The sequence below is a fragment of the Callorhinchus milii genome, unplaced genomic scaffold (genome assembly GCF_018977255.1).
Source record: "Callorhinchus milii isolate IMCB2004 unplaced genomic scaffold, IMCB_Cmil_1.0 Scaffold12, whole genome shotgun sequence".
Taxonomy (NCBI): Eukaryota; Metazoa; Chordata; class Chondrichthyes; order Chimaeriformes; family Callorhinchidae; genus Callorhinchus; species Callorhinchus milii.
In genome coordinates this window covers 10,422,790-10,438,512 of record NW_024704753.1, presented here as the reverse complement: position 1 = coordinate 10,438,512, position 15,723 = coordinate 10,422,790, and the positions used below count along the sequence as shown (strand labels likewise).

Here is a 15,723-nt window from a genome sequence, read left to right as displayed (position 1 = left end):
CCTACCTGCCCGTACCCTCCGTTCCTCTGGCTCCGGTCTGCTCCACATCCCCCGCCCCAACCGCCCTACCATCGGTGGCCGGGCCTTCAGCCTCTCAGCCCTTAGGCTCTGGAACTCCATCCCCCAGTGCTTTCGCTGCTTCCTCCCTTTCCTCCTTCAAGACCGGTCTCAAGACCTTTCTCTTTGACGGTGCCTTCAGCTCCCCTCTCGACTCTCTACCCCCTCCTCACTCCCTCCTTTCCCTCCCCTCACCCTGACCATTTCCCCCCCCCTCGCTCCCTCCTTTCCCTCCCCTCACCCTGACCATTTCCCCCCTGCTCGGGTCCCAACCCATCTATCCAGCGCCTTGGGACGTCCTCCCTACGTGAAAGGCGCTCTATAAATGAAATCTTGTTGTTGTAGAAGGGATACAGAGGCATTGGCAAAGGTACAAAGGAGATTTACAAGGATGATACCAGAACTGTGAGGTTATACCTATCAGGAAAGGCTGAACAAGCTTGGACTATTTTCTCTTGAAAAAGAGAAGGGTGAGGGGTTACCTGATAGAGGTCTTTACAATTATGAAAGGTTTTGATAGGATAGACATAGAGATGTTTCCACTTGGGAGGTGTGGGTAGATCAAAACCAGGGGCCATCAATATAAAATAGTCACAAATAGATCAATAGGGAAGTTAGAAGAAATTACTTCACACAGAGAGTAGTGGGAATGTGGAACATGTTACCACAAGGAGTTGTTGAGGCAAATAGGATAGATGTATGTAAGTGAAAGCTGATAGGTACATGAGGAGAAAGGAATAGAAGGTTATGCTTAAAGGCTTAGCTGAGGAAGGGCAGGAGAAGGCTCATGTGGAGCAGAAACACCATAGACCAGTTGGGCCGAATGGGCTGTTTCTGTGCTGTATATTCTATGTAATTCTGTGTATAATAAATCAGTGATTTCAGCCATTCACACCCACGTGGTTGGTGCCGACTGTGACTCCGAGATGACCTCGGCCAAGTCACGTGGTAACAAAGCCTGCGTGGTGGGCTGAGCATGCCGGGAGTTGTAGTTCTCGTGACTCCGGCGGCGCACACAATGACACGTAGTCACTGTGGGAGGGGGTGTGCCACTGAGCGCTGGGTCCTGTGGCACAGGCGCGGACTACAAATCCCAGTGTTTCCTCGCGCGCGCACAGTGGGAGCAGAGCAAAAAGATGGTGGTCGTTTGCGCGCATTTATCCTGTCACCAGAGAGAGAGAGAACCCGAGGCCTGCAGCTCGTCCACTGTATCGCACACCGCGCTCAGATCGGAGGCTTCAGTATCACGTCGCAACACTGACTGACAGCTCCGATACGAGGAGAGGTCGCTACAGCCCGAGACGCGGCGCCGCCGCCACAGCTGCCATGCCGAGGAGCCGCGGCCGCAGCCACACCGCTCGCAAGAAGGGTGAGAGCCGGGGAGAGGGCCGCCCTGACTGGGCGATGGGGGGAGAGGTGGAGGGAGGGGGCCACATTGACCCCAGGGGGCAAGCAGTGGGGGGAGGGCCGCACTGACCGGGTGGGGTGGGGGGAGAGGATCACACTGATCCAGTGGGGTTATGGATTGTTAGTCATTTGATGGATTGCTTTTTCGTTTTTTTTCCCCCTTCCCTCCCCCTGACCATTTCCCCCCTCCTCGCCCCCTCCCTCCCCTCACCCTGACCATTTCCCCCTCCTCGCCCCCTCCCTCCCCTCACCCTGACCATTTCCCCCTCCTCGCCCCCTCCCTCCCCTCACCCTGACCATTTCCCCCCTCCTCGCCCCCTCCCTCCCCTCACCCTGACCATTTCCCCCCTCCTCGCCCCCTCCCTCCCCTCACCCTGACCATTTCCCCCCTCCTCGCCCCCTCCCTCCCCTCACCCTGACCATTTCCCTCCTCCTCGCCCCCTCCCTCCCCTCACCCTGACCATTTCCCCCCTCCTCGCCCCTCCCTCCCTCACCCTGACCATTTCCCCCCTCCTCGCCCCCTCCCTCCCCTCACCCTGACCATTTCCCCCCTCCTCGCCCCCTCCCTCCCCTCACCCTGACCATTTCCCCCTCCTCGCCCCCTCCCTCCCTCACCCTGACCATTTCCCCCTCCTCGCCCCCTCCCTCCCCTCACCCTGACCATTTCCCCCTCCTCGCCCCCTCCCTCCCCTCACCCTGACCATTTCCCCCCTCCTCGCCCCCTCCCTCCCCTCATCCTGACCATCTCCCCCCTCCTCGCCCCCTCCCTCCCCTCACCCTGACCATTTCCCCCCTCCTCGCCCCCTCCCTCCCCTCACCCTGACCATTCCCCCCTCCTCGCCCCCTCCCTCCCCTCACCCTGACCATTTCCCCCCTCCTCGCCCCCTCCCTCCCCTCACCCTGACCATTTCCCCCTCCTCGCCCCCTCCCTCCCCTCACCCTGACCATTTCCCCCCTCCTCGCCCCCTCCCTCCCCTCACCCTGACCATTTCCCCCCTCCTCGCCCCCTCCCTTCCCTCCCCCTGACCATTTCCCCCCAATGCTCGGCTCCTGACCCAACTGTACAGCGCCTTGGGACGTCCTCCCGACGTGAAAGGCGCTCTATAAATGGAATCTTGTTGTTGTTATAACCATCCATTCAAAATAAATAAAAATAATAATTTGATCACTTAATCCACAACTATTTGTGGGACACTGCTGTGCACAATACTCTCACATATTTTATTCTGGTTATGTAACTCACCATGCAGTTTGTGATGGGTTTCTGGTACCTGCTGCCCACCTAGTGATGGCTCAATCTTCTTCTCATAGATGTCTAATGACCAACCGGTAGCTTCACCTATTGGCGGGAAGGTAATCTTCTGATTGTTGGTTAGATATTAGTTGTATTTACAGCTGAATCTAGTTTCTATAATTTCTGGATAATGATCAGGGATGGGAATCCTGACTGATTTTTTTTCATTAACCTAAACCATTTGAACCCAGTTGTAGCTCCAGTACTCATGTCTGAGAAAACTGGAGGCAAGTCAATTATTTAAGCTGCTTAATATGTTTCTCCTGGGCAACTTACAGTGACCGAGGCTTGGAGTGACAAACAGAGAATGGCACTGAGGGTTACGTTAAACTGCAAATTAGGAAGGCATTGTCATACATGTAACTAAAATATGGTTTAATTAAATGAATATGTTTTGATCATTTATCCCACCCATGTTTTTTCCAATGCCTGCATTGAAAATCTTTTTTATAACTAAACTTCAAAAGTGATTTGGGTATTTGTTCATCTTTAAAGGCTATTGGGACTCTATACAGGTGGGTGCTGTAGCTAGTAAGAAACACGCTCAAATAGTTGCAAAGTAGTCTATCAGTTATTATGTTTCATATATAATAATCCTAGGATATAATAAAGCTGCAATGTGATAGTAGTTACAGGTGTGAACACTTTGTACAAGACTGCAGGCATTCCGATTTCTGAAACTGGCAATGCTGTCAAAGGTGTAAAATATTACTGTAGCTGGACTCCGTTGGCTTGGAGTTTACTTGCAGCTGATTAGCAGCCTAGATGAGTAATACAATTAAATTGTAAAACGAAAATCAAAATTTGATCCTAGTTTGTAATGTTTATAAAGATTGCTCTTGAGAATCGGTGCAGACTGATGGACTGAATGGCCTCCTTCTGCATATGTATAAATTCTCTCCAACTTTACCTTCTTAGAAGGTTCACTTTAAATCACTATCACAGGCAACATGAAAGTTGCTGCCCTCCAGGAGAAAATGCTGCTGAGATTTTAGAACAAGTGGCACCAAATCCTGCAGGTGTGGGGAGTATCCAGAAGGAAAGATGCAGGCGGTGGTCATTGTGTAGTGAGTTTTCAGGAGGACAGGAGAGACAATGCTGAGGCAGCAAGAGGCAGAATGACAGAATTGTCTTAAATTCATTAGCTATCCTGCATGTTCATCAATGGACTAGCTGAAATGTCCTATAAACTAAAAAACAACACTGGATTCAACACTGTAAATAAATCACTGAATCATTTAATGATTATATTTTAGTGAATTTAAAAATTTCGTACTATAAGCTGTAAAGAATAAGATGAGACTTAAAAAGCTGTTTTCCAACAATTTTTCTAAACGGGTTCTTTAAGACTTGAACTGTTCCAGCTAAAGGTTTCAGCCAAAGGTTTTCAGGTTTCAACTCCGCAGCAAAGTACCCAAGATTTCGTAGCTGCTGTGTTACACATTGTGTACAGCCATTATCCAATCTTCTGCAGGTCTGAAAGAATCGGGAACTTAAGCAGCTTCAGTGTCTGGCTTGTTGCCATGATTACTTATACACCAACAACAATAACTTGCATTTAAATTGCACCCTTCACGCTGGGTAGTGTCCTGGAGCGCTTGACAGTGGCAAAATCTGACCCAGAGCCAGGGTAGAGGGAGGGGGAGGTGACTGTATGCACGATCGAAAAGGAAGGTCTTTAGGCGGGGAAGTGGGGAAAGAGGGGGCAAGGCGGAGCTAAAAAGATCCAGAGTTTCAGGGTGTAGTGGTTAAAGGCATGGCCAACGATGGTGGAGGGGACGAGGGACGAACAGGAGGCTGGAGCCAGCTGAGTGGAGGTAGCAAGTGGGGGAGTGGGGATTAAGTAAATCGGATAGGCAGGGAGGTGCGGATTTCAAACGATAGGATCTCGAAATCAATCCGTTCAGTATTTACGAGCCTGGCAAGAACTGGTGTGATGGGGGCATGGAGTTTTGTGTGGGTGAGAATCAGGGCGGCGGAGCTCTGAATTAGTTGAATGTTGTGGAGCTGGGGAGACCAGTGAGGAGGGCACTCAGGCTCCCTTTTTTATTTTGGTCAGCTAGGAGTCTTGACGCATGCGGAAACCCATCACCATGCTTAAGCATACCAAACCAAACTGAGTCCCATGCATCCCACCCACACATGGAAATTCCAGAGATAGATTGTTGGAATGGAATGCGCACTCTGTCTCTCTCTGGAGAGACACATCCTGCTTACCTAATACCTTATTACCTTACCTTATTATTATTATTATTATTAATACCAGCAAGTATTAGGTCAGGTTGGCAAGAGCCAAGACTTGGGGACTAGAGAATGTGCGTTGGGTTAATTCCTGGAGTCTCATCAGCTAAAAACACACAGCTTGCCATTGATATCACTAGCTGGCAAACTTTCCTGCTGCTTGTCCAGCAGGACCATCCTACTCGTTAGAGCTTTGTCTTGCAACAACAACAGCAAGATTACATTTGTATAGTGCCTTTCACGTCGGGAGGACTTCCCACGGTGCTGGACAGTGTACAGCATTTCAGACCCGAGCTGGAGTTGGGGTGTAAGGGAGGGGAGGGGAAGGGGGGTCACCAATGGCATGGTCGAAGAGTAGGGTCTTGAGGCAGGACTTGAAGGAGGCTAAGGAGGGGGCGAGGCGGAGTGACTGGGGGATGGAATTCCAGAGGTTGGGGGTAGAGTGGCTGAAGGCTCTCCCGCCAATGGTGGGGTGGATTGGGGGACGTGGAGCAGGCCGGAGCCAGCTGAGTGGAGGGAATGGGCAGGTTAGTAGGGGGTTAGGCGTCGCAGAGTTAGGGGGGGGTGAGGCCATGGAGGGCTTTGTATGTGAGGACCAGGATCTTGAACTGGATCCTCTGAAGGATAGGGAGCCAATGGAGTCGGGTGAGAGTGGAGGTGATGGGGTTACGGAATTTGGTGTGGGAGAGGCCACGGGCTGCAGAGTTCTGGATTATTGCAAGCTTAATAGTAGCTGAGTTGGAAGAGTCCCTGCCCTGAGTGACTGGTCTGCCCTTCCAGGTCCTGCCGAAGAGCCAGGCTGGTTGTGCGGTCATTAGCATTGCCCTGGGGTAAGGGACCCTCCTGGCTCAGGAACTGGACTACCAAGGATTGACTCAATTCTGACATTTTATTGCCAAACATGTCACCTTGGAGCCAGTTAAGCTCTACGGGATCCTGTTTACCTCCCCCCTTCCCTCAGGAGGTAAGTCACTGTTGGATTTGACATCTGATAAGCGTGGGTTTGAGCGCCACTAGATGGATGGTAGATCCCAGGAACTCCCTACGAGCTTCCTGGTGGGCAACACAGCTCAGCATGAAATGCGTGCGAGTATTGCCACCATATTCCTGTCCACAGCTTCCTGTCCAATGCTCAATTCCTTAATTGCTAGTTTATTTAGAAACCGACTATACAGTATGAAATGAACTGTACTATCCTGGGGGCCTGATCTTTGCTGAATTAGTAGATCCCAATTGGAGCTGCAGTAATACTCACAAGTGCTCCTCTGTGATTGGGAAGAGAAACCCATCACGTTTTGAACCTCTGTTAAGTTTCCAGTCACCCCTGCTGCAGGATTGGATGAGGATAGGATTGGGCTTGGCTTTGGTGATCCCTGCAGTCAAATAAATTATCATCATAGAGGAGTGGGTAGATGCCATTTAATGAAATCAGAACTGTGCAGTGGGACATTTGCATTATTTTTTAATGAAAGTATTGTATGTAAGGTTTGATGGTATCATTCAGAAAAATTCTTTCAGACGTGTGTTGTCACTTTGTTCATTCTTATAGGAAAGCATGATTGTTCTCCACACCATGCACAGCTTGTGGATTACATTGAATTCTTCGTAACAATAATAATAATCTTTGCATTTGATATAGTGCCTTATCATGTCTTTGAGACGTCTCAAAGCACTTCACAGAAGAACTATAAAGTGGAGTGAATGTATATTTTGTGGATGAAACTCAGCAGCCAATTGCGCTCAATGGTGTCCCACAAATAGTCGTGGATTGAGTGATCAAATTTTTTTTTGAGGGTTTATTATCCTCAGAAAGCAATCCACCAATCGAATAACAACCGGGTTCCTACTTACTGCTAGGTAAAAAGAGACGTGTGGCGAGAGTAAGGAAACTTGCCTAAGGTTTCGCCCTGTCCGACAATGTCATTTCCTCACTGCTTCGGCTGGACTACTCTAACGGCCGGGGTGTGAGGGGGAGATGGGGAGAAGGTAGTGGACAGAAGGGCAGAGGCAGCTGAGCGAATAACCTCACAGTTGGCGTTGGAGGAGAGGATGGGTGAGAGAGGTATTGAGGAGTTAAGGAAGATGAAGTGATGGTCCTAGATGGCTTTGTTGGTGATGGTGAGGTCCGAAACCCTGAAGCCCCGGGTGATCACCAGGTCGAGGGGACGACTGTGGACGTGGGTGGTGGATGTGGAGGGAGAGGTTCGGGTAGGAGAGGAGGGAGGAAAAGTCAATTGAGGTAAAGCAGGAGGGGGTGAAGTGAAGGTTGATGTCGCCTAGGATGAGGAGGCATTCGGAGCAGAAGGAGAGGGAAGATAGGGGGGGGTGGAGATGTTGAGGAGGAAAGTGGGCTAGGGCTTGGTGGTGGAGGGCTGTGGTGGGGGGAGATCAGGAGAATTTTGAGGGTAAGGTTGAAGGGGTGATAAAAGGGTAAGGTGCTCAAAGGAGGCGAAGGATCTGGAGGAGTAAGGTGATAGACTGAGTGGGGATGGGGAGATGAGAGCCACACTGCCACCACAGTGGTTAGATCTTGGATATGATGGAAGGTGTAGCCGGGTGGTGTGGTCAAATGCAAGAGGAAGATCCCCTAACGAACAGTAAATCCTTTCCTCTAACCTGTTCAGGAGTGCAGGAGTGGTGTTTGAAGAGCCATCCAAATATCTAGGAGTAGGAATGAAGTTTGTCTTAAGATTTGGGCGTTACAGAGTTAAGATGTTGAAAGTGAAAATAATTGTTTGGTGTGAATGAAAACTAGTTTTCTGGAGATTTTACAAATCTGCTGCCTGAAAGCAGCTGGAGCCAGTGAGGCGATTCTGTAAAGTTTGGAGATTTGTTTGGTGGAATGATGGACCAGGGTGACTGCAAGCTGCTGAATTTTGGAATCTTTGTTTTGGTTTACCTGTGCAATTATGAGTTTTGCTCTTCATTTTGGGATGCAAGTATACATTCCTACTTTATTTTCTGACCGTTTTAAGGAGAGTGAGTTAATTATACGAGTGTGAATGATTTTGCCACTTACTGGGAGAAATATTCTCATCCCTGCCCTAATCTGTGACTGAGATAGTTGGCAAACTGCCATTATATATATCCCCACTGTTTTCAAAAGATCCAACTTTATTGTGTTATTAAATCACTGATTGGAAGCTATAGTTTGTACATCTATTCCCACAAGTGTGTTGTGGGAATAGATAAACTGTTTTAATAGACTGAGCCAAACTGACAACAAAAAAAATGGCATTTATATTGCGCCTTTCATATCTGGAGGATGTCTGTGTACAGCACAGGTGTACTATATCGGCTGCAGTTTGTTTAGCTTTTTGCTAGATAAAACAAACCTTACCCTGTCTATAATTTAGGCTGACTGGATCTGAATATTTTTTAAAAGCTGAAGCTACTGTATTTGGAATTTCTGAGCTAGTTAAGTTCCTTAGAGGTTCCATTTGCCTATTTCTCCCCTACCCTAATATAATTATATATTTGTTTATCAACCTTGAAAATCTGAATGAGCTGAGGGAATCCACTGAGATACAAACCTAGTTCTAGCTCCACTGGCTCCCTAATGCTGAACAGATTGATTTCAAGATCCTCACACTCGTTTTCAAATACCTTCATGCCTTGGCACGTCCCTACATTTCCGACCTTCTTACCTCCCAGCCCACAATCTGCTGCATCCGCTTAACTGGCTCTGGCCTTCTGTATGTCACTTGTGTCTTTTGTTCCACCATTGGTCACCGTGCTTTCAGCCACTACGCATCAAAACACTGGAACACGCTTTCTCTATCCCTCTGCCTTGCCTCTTCCTTCCCCATCTTCAGGTCGTGCCTGAAGATCTTCCTCTTCGACTGTGCCTACGGTCACCTCCCCCCGGCTCAGCGTTGTGCTCCGTCACTGTCGAGCTCTCTGGAACCCTACCATGCATGAGGGGCGCTATATAAATGCAAGTTGTTATATAGTCTGAAAGAGCTTTTGACCTTGAAAGTTGAGATACCTTTAATCTCGTGGACTTTAGGAGAGTATTTCTTGTTGTCTATCTGATGTATCTAGAAATGTTGAAAGGCCTGTGATGTGTCACCACTCCCTGTAGATCTTATCTTTATTAGGCAGTGCTTTTAAAACGGATTTATTTTTTGGAGCATGGAATACTGGTCCAAGCAAGGGGAGGACTTGGTGCTTGGCTCCTAAGGTATAGTTGGAAGATGTGATTACTGTATAAGATGATGTAAGAGCAGATAAGGGTTTGGATTGCCATCTGTGACCAGTGTTCTCCACTGCTTTTGGAATTTCATCCGGCTGTGCTGTAGCATGGAAGGAACAAAACTGCATTTCTAGTGAATTGGAAAGCCTCAGTGATTACTGTTATGTGTAGTTAATGTTCAAGTACCAACAGTGAGTACATGCTCCCATTGGACTATCCACCTGTCCATCAATCCATCCAGTGCTCGCATTGGACCTTGTTCCATAATGGAATGGAATTCAATCCCAGATAGTTTTGAAAGCACTAACATGAATTAGATTGTTGTTACTTGAGACTGCTCGAGCACAGCAGAGAAATGCTATGGTACTGGGACGTTGATCTAGAGGAGAGACTGAGCAAGCAGAAGTGTGTGGCTAGCCATCACCCAAACAACAAGGAAATGTAAATGAAAACTTTGCGAAGTACCATCAGTGGTAAGATCAGATGAGAGAAGATGTTGGAGCTGCGGCTTTTATTGGAGCATTTTAATGCCATCTTTCATACATGACTGTAATCCTGTCCTTCGATTCATTTTGACAAATAATCAAGAGCTGAAATGTTTCTGATCAGATTGTAACTTCTCTCAATCAGAATGGGATTTACTGTACTGTAGTTACTTGTGGGTGCAGCAAAGGTTGGGCTAGGATGACTACCCAAAGAGTAGTGGAAATCTGGAACTCCCTCAAAAGGCTGTGGATGCTGGATCCGGTCACATTTTCAAGACAGAATTGAAGGTCAGCATTAGTCATGTATGAAAGATGGCATTAAAATGCTCCAATAAAAGCCTCAGATAGATATTTGTTAGGTCAGGGAATTAAGGGATATAGGGCAAGGGCGGCTAACTGGATTTGAGGTACAGATCAGTCATAATCTTATAAAATGGCGAAACAGGCTCGAGGGACTGAATAGCCTCCTCCTGTTACGATGATTGGAAAAATCAGCTCCGATCTTCAGGCTCCACAGTACCACCATTCGTTTTTTTTCAATAATGCCTTAGGATCTCTAACGTCATCCTGAGCAGGCAGATGGAACTAGTTTAACATCTTATCCAAATGACAGCACTTCTGACAATGCATTGTTTCCCCAGCACTGGACTGGAGTGTCAGCATAGAATGAGCACATTATTGATCTGTGTTTTGAAGAAAGTCGATTTGCAGAGCACGTCCAAGCTGTTTTCTGAAGATTTGAACTTTACCCTGAGAGTTTGCTCTTTCACTTGTTTGTGCAAGGTTACTACTTGTTGATTTTATGATTGCAACATTTAAGCAGCGGATTGCTGGAACACAGTCGTGGTTTCTAAAGTTCAATGGTGCAAAACCTTGTAAAAGCAGAAATTATAAGCTTTCAACAAGTCCATTGTCTTAATTCAAGAATTAGGAAAAATCCTCCCACCGAGTGTTTATAAATGTCTGATTACAATTTTTGCAAATAGAATTTATCTATTTGGAATTTATCCAAATAGAAATATGCACATTTAGGTTGGCAGGAAATTATTATTCTTTTTATTCTGTGGATTCTTGTAAGGTCGTGGCTATCATGCGCGCCTCATAAGCAAGTGTGTCAGGTTTGTTTCCCGGGTGGGTCGAAACCTTAGGCATATTTCCACGCTCCACACGCCTGTGGAGTAAGGAAACTTGCCTGACAGTAACCTAACAGTAAGTAGAAGTACCTTGTGGTATATAGGAACCTAGTTGTTAGTCAATTAGCAGATCGCTTTACAGGAGTAATAATCCCTCAAAAAAATTGGTCACTCAATTTTGACCAATTTTGGTCCATGACTGTGGAACACTGTTGAATGCAATTGGCTGCCACTGTGGAGTCCTGCAGCTCAGTGATTGGAGCACTCACTTTGCATGCGAGAGACCTGGGTTCGATTCCCGGCAGAGTGAAACGTTGGGCAAGTTTCCTTACTTCACACGCCTGATAATAATCCCTCAAAAAAAACAATAATAAATGGTCATTTCAATCCATGGCAGTTTGTAGGACACTGCTGTGCGCAGTTGGCTGCCGCATTTCACCCACAAAAATATAGTCAATTCACTTTACAGTCTATTCTGTGAAGCGCTTTGAGACGTCAAGAAGACGTGAAAAGCGCTATATCAGGTACAAGGATTATTATTAAGGATTATTATTGTAGGCTTGATGGAAATGTCGATAGAATGAATGGATTGAGCTGCTCAGTGGAAAGTACAACCTCTTCTGAATCCGACATCAGACCAAATGAGTTCGTTTTACCATTGGTATTTCCTCCGTTCCTTTGATAAGGGGCTTATGTCCAACTTTTAATATTTGATGCAATTATTATTATTCTTTGCTAGTCGATTATCAAATCTTTCCCTTCCCTGAACCATATCATTTGTTGAAGTGGAGAAAAAGACCACAGTGTTATCATTGGAACGCTAGAATTTTATTTTAACACAATTTTCAATCATTGGTTGTATTTATTAACTTATTAATGACAGAAGATTCTGATTTGGGCAGAAGATTGTAAAATACTTAAAAAGTTAGTAGCGGGGCTATGGGGAAACAGCAGGCAGGTAAATGAGACGCATTGGGCCAAATGGCCTGCTGCCTTATGTGCTGTAAATGTATATGGTTTTCCACAGCCTAAATCTTAACTTCTCAAATTTTATGTGGTTAGAACAACATGTGACTTTGACAGTTAATCGTTCTTATTTATCAAGTATGTGAACATTTCCAGGTGCCTCTCGTTAAACTTGAAAAATTACCTGGACTGTAAAATGTAGCCAGCAGATGTGGGCAAATCCTGGAACTATGCACTCAACGAGTTTTCACTGAAATGCCAGGTGCGGGCTGCTGAGCGCACCTTTGTCAAATCCGGCTTAACGGTCCACCGACAAATCTGGCTGGACCTCCTCAAAATTTACCGCTCCACTCTAGCCTCGGCCAAGTCGTCCTTCTACTCCAGGATAATCCTGGAGGCGAAGAACAACCCCAGGCTACTGTTTTCCACCACATCCCGACTCCTCCGTCCCCCCCGCCACCCCGCGCAGGTCATCTCCTCCAACCTTCACTGCGAGGAGATGCTGGATTTCCTTGAATCCAAGATCAAGGGAATCCGCTCCGCGGTCACTTCCCCTCCAACTTCCACCCACCACCCACCCCTTCCCTCCCACACTCCGACTCCTACCCATCCTCCCCTACACACCTTCGTACCCGTTTCCCCACCCTCTGTCACTGAACTCATCCTATCCCTAAAACCAACCACCTGCTCCCTTGACCCCATCCCCACTCCACTCCTTATCTCCCAGCTCCATTTTCTTGCCCCACACATCACTGACATCATAAACCTGTCCCTCTCCTCTGGCTCTGTCCCCATTCCATTAAAAACTGCCATCATCACGCCCACCCTGAAAAAACCCTCCCTTGATGCGTCGCAGCTATCAAGCTACCGGCCCATCTCCAACCTCCCCTTTCTCTCCAAGGTCTTGGAAAGAGTTGTCGCCTCCCAACTGCGCTCTTTCCTCTCCACCCATTCTCTTTTTGAACCCCTTCAGTCAGGTTTCCGTGCTGCTCATAGCACAGAAACTGCCCTGGTCAAGGTCACCAATGATATCCTGACTATCTGTGACCAGGGCTCCCTCTGTCTCCTCGTCCTCCTCGACCTATCGGCAGCATTCGATACGGTCGACCACGCTATCCTACTCCACCGCTTGTCCTCCCACCTCAACCTTCAAGGCACTGTCCTTGAATGGTTTAGCTCTTACCTTTCCCACCGTCTTCACTTCGTCTCAACGAATGGCTTCTCCTCCACCCCCCGTACTGTCTCATGTGGTGTCCCTCAGGGCTCTGTCCTCGGTCCCCTCCTCTTCACCCTCTATATGCTCCCCCTTGGTGACATCATCCGCAAACATGGGGTTAACTTCCACATGTATGCGGATGACACCCAACTCTACCTTTCCTCCTCTACTCTCAACTCCACGACCAGCGATGTCCTGACAGCCTGCCTGTCCGACATCGAGTCCTAGACGAGAGACAACTTTCTTCAGCTCAACGTGCAAAAAACCGAGGCCCTCCTGATTGGCTCACGTCAGCGCCTCCGCACCTCAGGCGCTGACACCATCAGCATCCAAGGCTGCACTCTCCACCTCTCAAAGCCAGTCAGGAACCTCGGCGTTTTGTTCGACCCTGAGCTGTCCTTTCTCCCTCACATCCGCACCACAACTGGCACCGCCTTCCATCACCTCCGGAATATCGCCAGATTACGGCACTACCTCACCCCTCACGCTGCTGAAACCCTGGTTCACGCCTTTGTCACCTCAAGGCTGGACTATGGGAACTCTCTCCTCGCCGGCCTTCCCGGCACCTCCCTCCACAAGCTGCAGGTCATTCAGAACTCTGCAGCTCGTGTACTGTCCCGCACCAGGCTTCGGGACCACATCACTCCTACCCTCGCTCGCCTCCACTGGCTCCCCATCCCCCAGAGGATTGATTTCAAGATCCTCATCCTCACCTACAAGGCCATTCACGGCCTTGCTCCCTCCTACCTCTCCAACCTACTATCCCCCTACCTACCTGCCCGTACCCTCCGTTCCTCTGGCTCCGGTCTGCTCCACGTCCCCCGCCCCAACCGCCCTACTATCGGTGGTCGGGCCTTCAGCCTCTCAGCCCCGAGGCTCTGGAACTCCATCCCCCAGTGCCTTCGCCTTGCTTCCTCCCTTTCCTCCTTCAAGGCCGGTCTCAAAACCTTTCTCTTTGACCGTGCCTTCAGCTCCCCTCTCGACTCTCTTCCTCCTCCTCGCTCCCTCCCTTCCCTCCCCTCACCCTGACCATTTCCCCCTCCTCGCTCCCTCCCTTCCCTCCCCTCACCCTGACCATTTCCCCCCTGCTCGGGTCATGACCCAACTGTGCAGCGCCTTGGGACGTCCTCCTGACGTGAAAGGCGCTCTATAAATGGAATCTTGTTGTTGTTGTTGTTGTTGAGTGCTGAAACTAGATTTTTCAGTGACTTTTTTATAGAAACCTATCAGAACTTCACCAAAAGGATAGTCTGCTTCTCTCTTTTTGAGAAATTTTTGAGACCATGAGGTCCCCGGTTAGATTGAAGGAATGAATTCATTTATCTTTGCTCTAGACTAGCCACCACTTGCCCTCAGCCCCCAAATAATGTTCAACTCAAAGAGCTGGTTCTTCATTATCAGGACTACTGCCTGTACCATACGACAATTGGAACAGGAACAAACAAATTAAGGACTTGAACTCATGGCTAAAAGAGTGGTGCGAAACTCAGGGGTTTCTTTTTATGGGCCATTGGCATGAGCATTGGAGAAAAAGAAAGCTCTTTCAGAGAAAAGGGCAGCATTTAAATTGTGCTGGGACAAATGTCCTAGCTAAACGAATTAACAGGGAAATAAATAAGAATTTAAACTAGTAAAGAGGGGGGAATATATAGGTAAGAGAAACCATAAGTTAGCATTAGAAAAAGTAAAGATGACCGTGCAGAATAGCATGCCAGATAATATGTTAACTGGGGTAAGAAGCTTGGCAAAGTAGATAAGAATCAGAGTAGAGGAAATGGTAGGAAATTAAAAATGTTATATCTGAATGCGCGAAGCATTCGGAATAAAGCTGATGAATTAAAAGCACAGATAGACACATATGGGTACGATCTAGTAGCCATCACTGAAACATGGTTACAAGGAGATCGAGGGTGGGAGTTAAATATTCCAGGGTTCTCAGTTTACAGGAAAGATAGGCACTGTGGGAAAAGAGGTGGGGGGTGGCCATGTTAATTAGGGATAAAATAAAAGCAGTGGAGAGGAAGGATCTGAAATCCGATGACCAGGAGGTCGAGACAATATGGGTGGAAATAACAAATAATAAAGGGCAGAAAATATTAATGGGAGTGGTTTATAGACCCCCAAACAGCGATCAGAATATAGCACAGGGTATCAATCAAGAAATCAGTGGAGCATGTAGGAAAGGTAAAGCGATAATAGTGGGTGATTTCAATCTCCACATAGATTGGGAAAACCAAATCGGCAAAAGTAGGTCAGAAGAAGAGTTCATTGAGTGTATGAGAGAGAACTTTCTAGAGCAGCATGCCGAGGAACCAACTAGGGGACAGGCCATCCTAGACATTGTTTTGTGTAACGAAACAGGGCTAGTTGGCAGCGTAGGTATTAAGAATCCTCCAGGGCAGAGTGATCACAAAATGATTGAATGCTGCATTAAGTTAGAGAGGGATACAGTTAAATCCGAGGCAAGTATTCTGAATTTAAATAGGGCTAATTTTGTAGGTATGAGGAAAGATTTAGATAAAGTAGACTGGAGAATAAGATTAAGAGGTAAAAATGTAGACCAACAGTGGCAAATATTTAAGGATGTAGTGCAAAATTCTCAGCGGTCGTATATTCCCTTGCGGAATAAGAGTAACAAAGGGAAAGCAATTCATCCGTGGCTAACTAAAGCAGTTAGGGAAAGCATCAAATTAAAAGAAAAGGCTTATAAAACTGCCAAGAAAAGAAGC

At 47.5% G+C, this 15,723-nt stretch overlaps 1 protein-coding gene across 2 annotated transcripts in view; it reads left to right on the top strand.

The window, feature by feature from the left end:
* The first annotated feature begins 1,109 nt into the window (after positions 1-1,109).
* The window catches only part of ifrd2 (interferon-related developmental regulator 2), a 43,031-nt gene continuing 28,417 nt past the window's right edge, over positions 1,110-15,723 (top strand). Inside the window, exon 1 of one of the 2 annotated variants that reach the window (XM_007890228.2) lies at positions 1,110-1,426. In XM_007890228.2, the coding sequence (XP_007888419.1) occupies positions 1,384-1,426 (43 nt within the window). In that variant the 5' untranslated portion in view covers positions 1,110-1,383. The remainder of the gene's footprint in view (positions 1,427-15,723) is intronic. The other variant, XM_007890227.2, reaches the window with a different exon arrangement.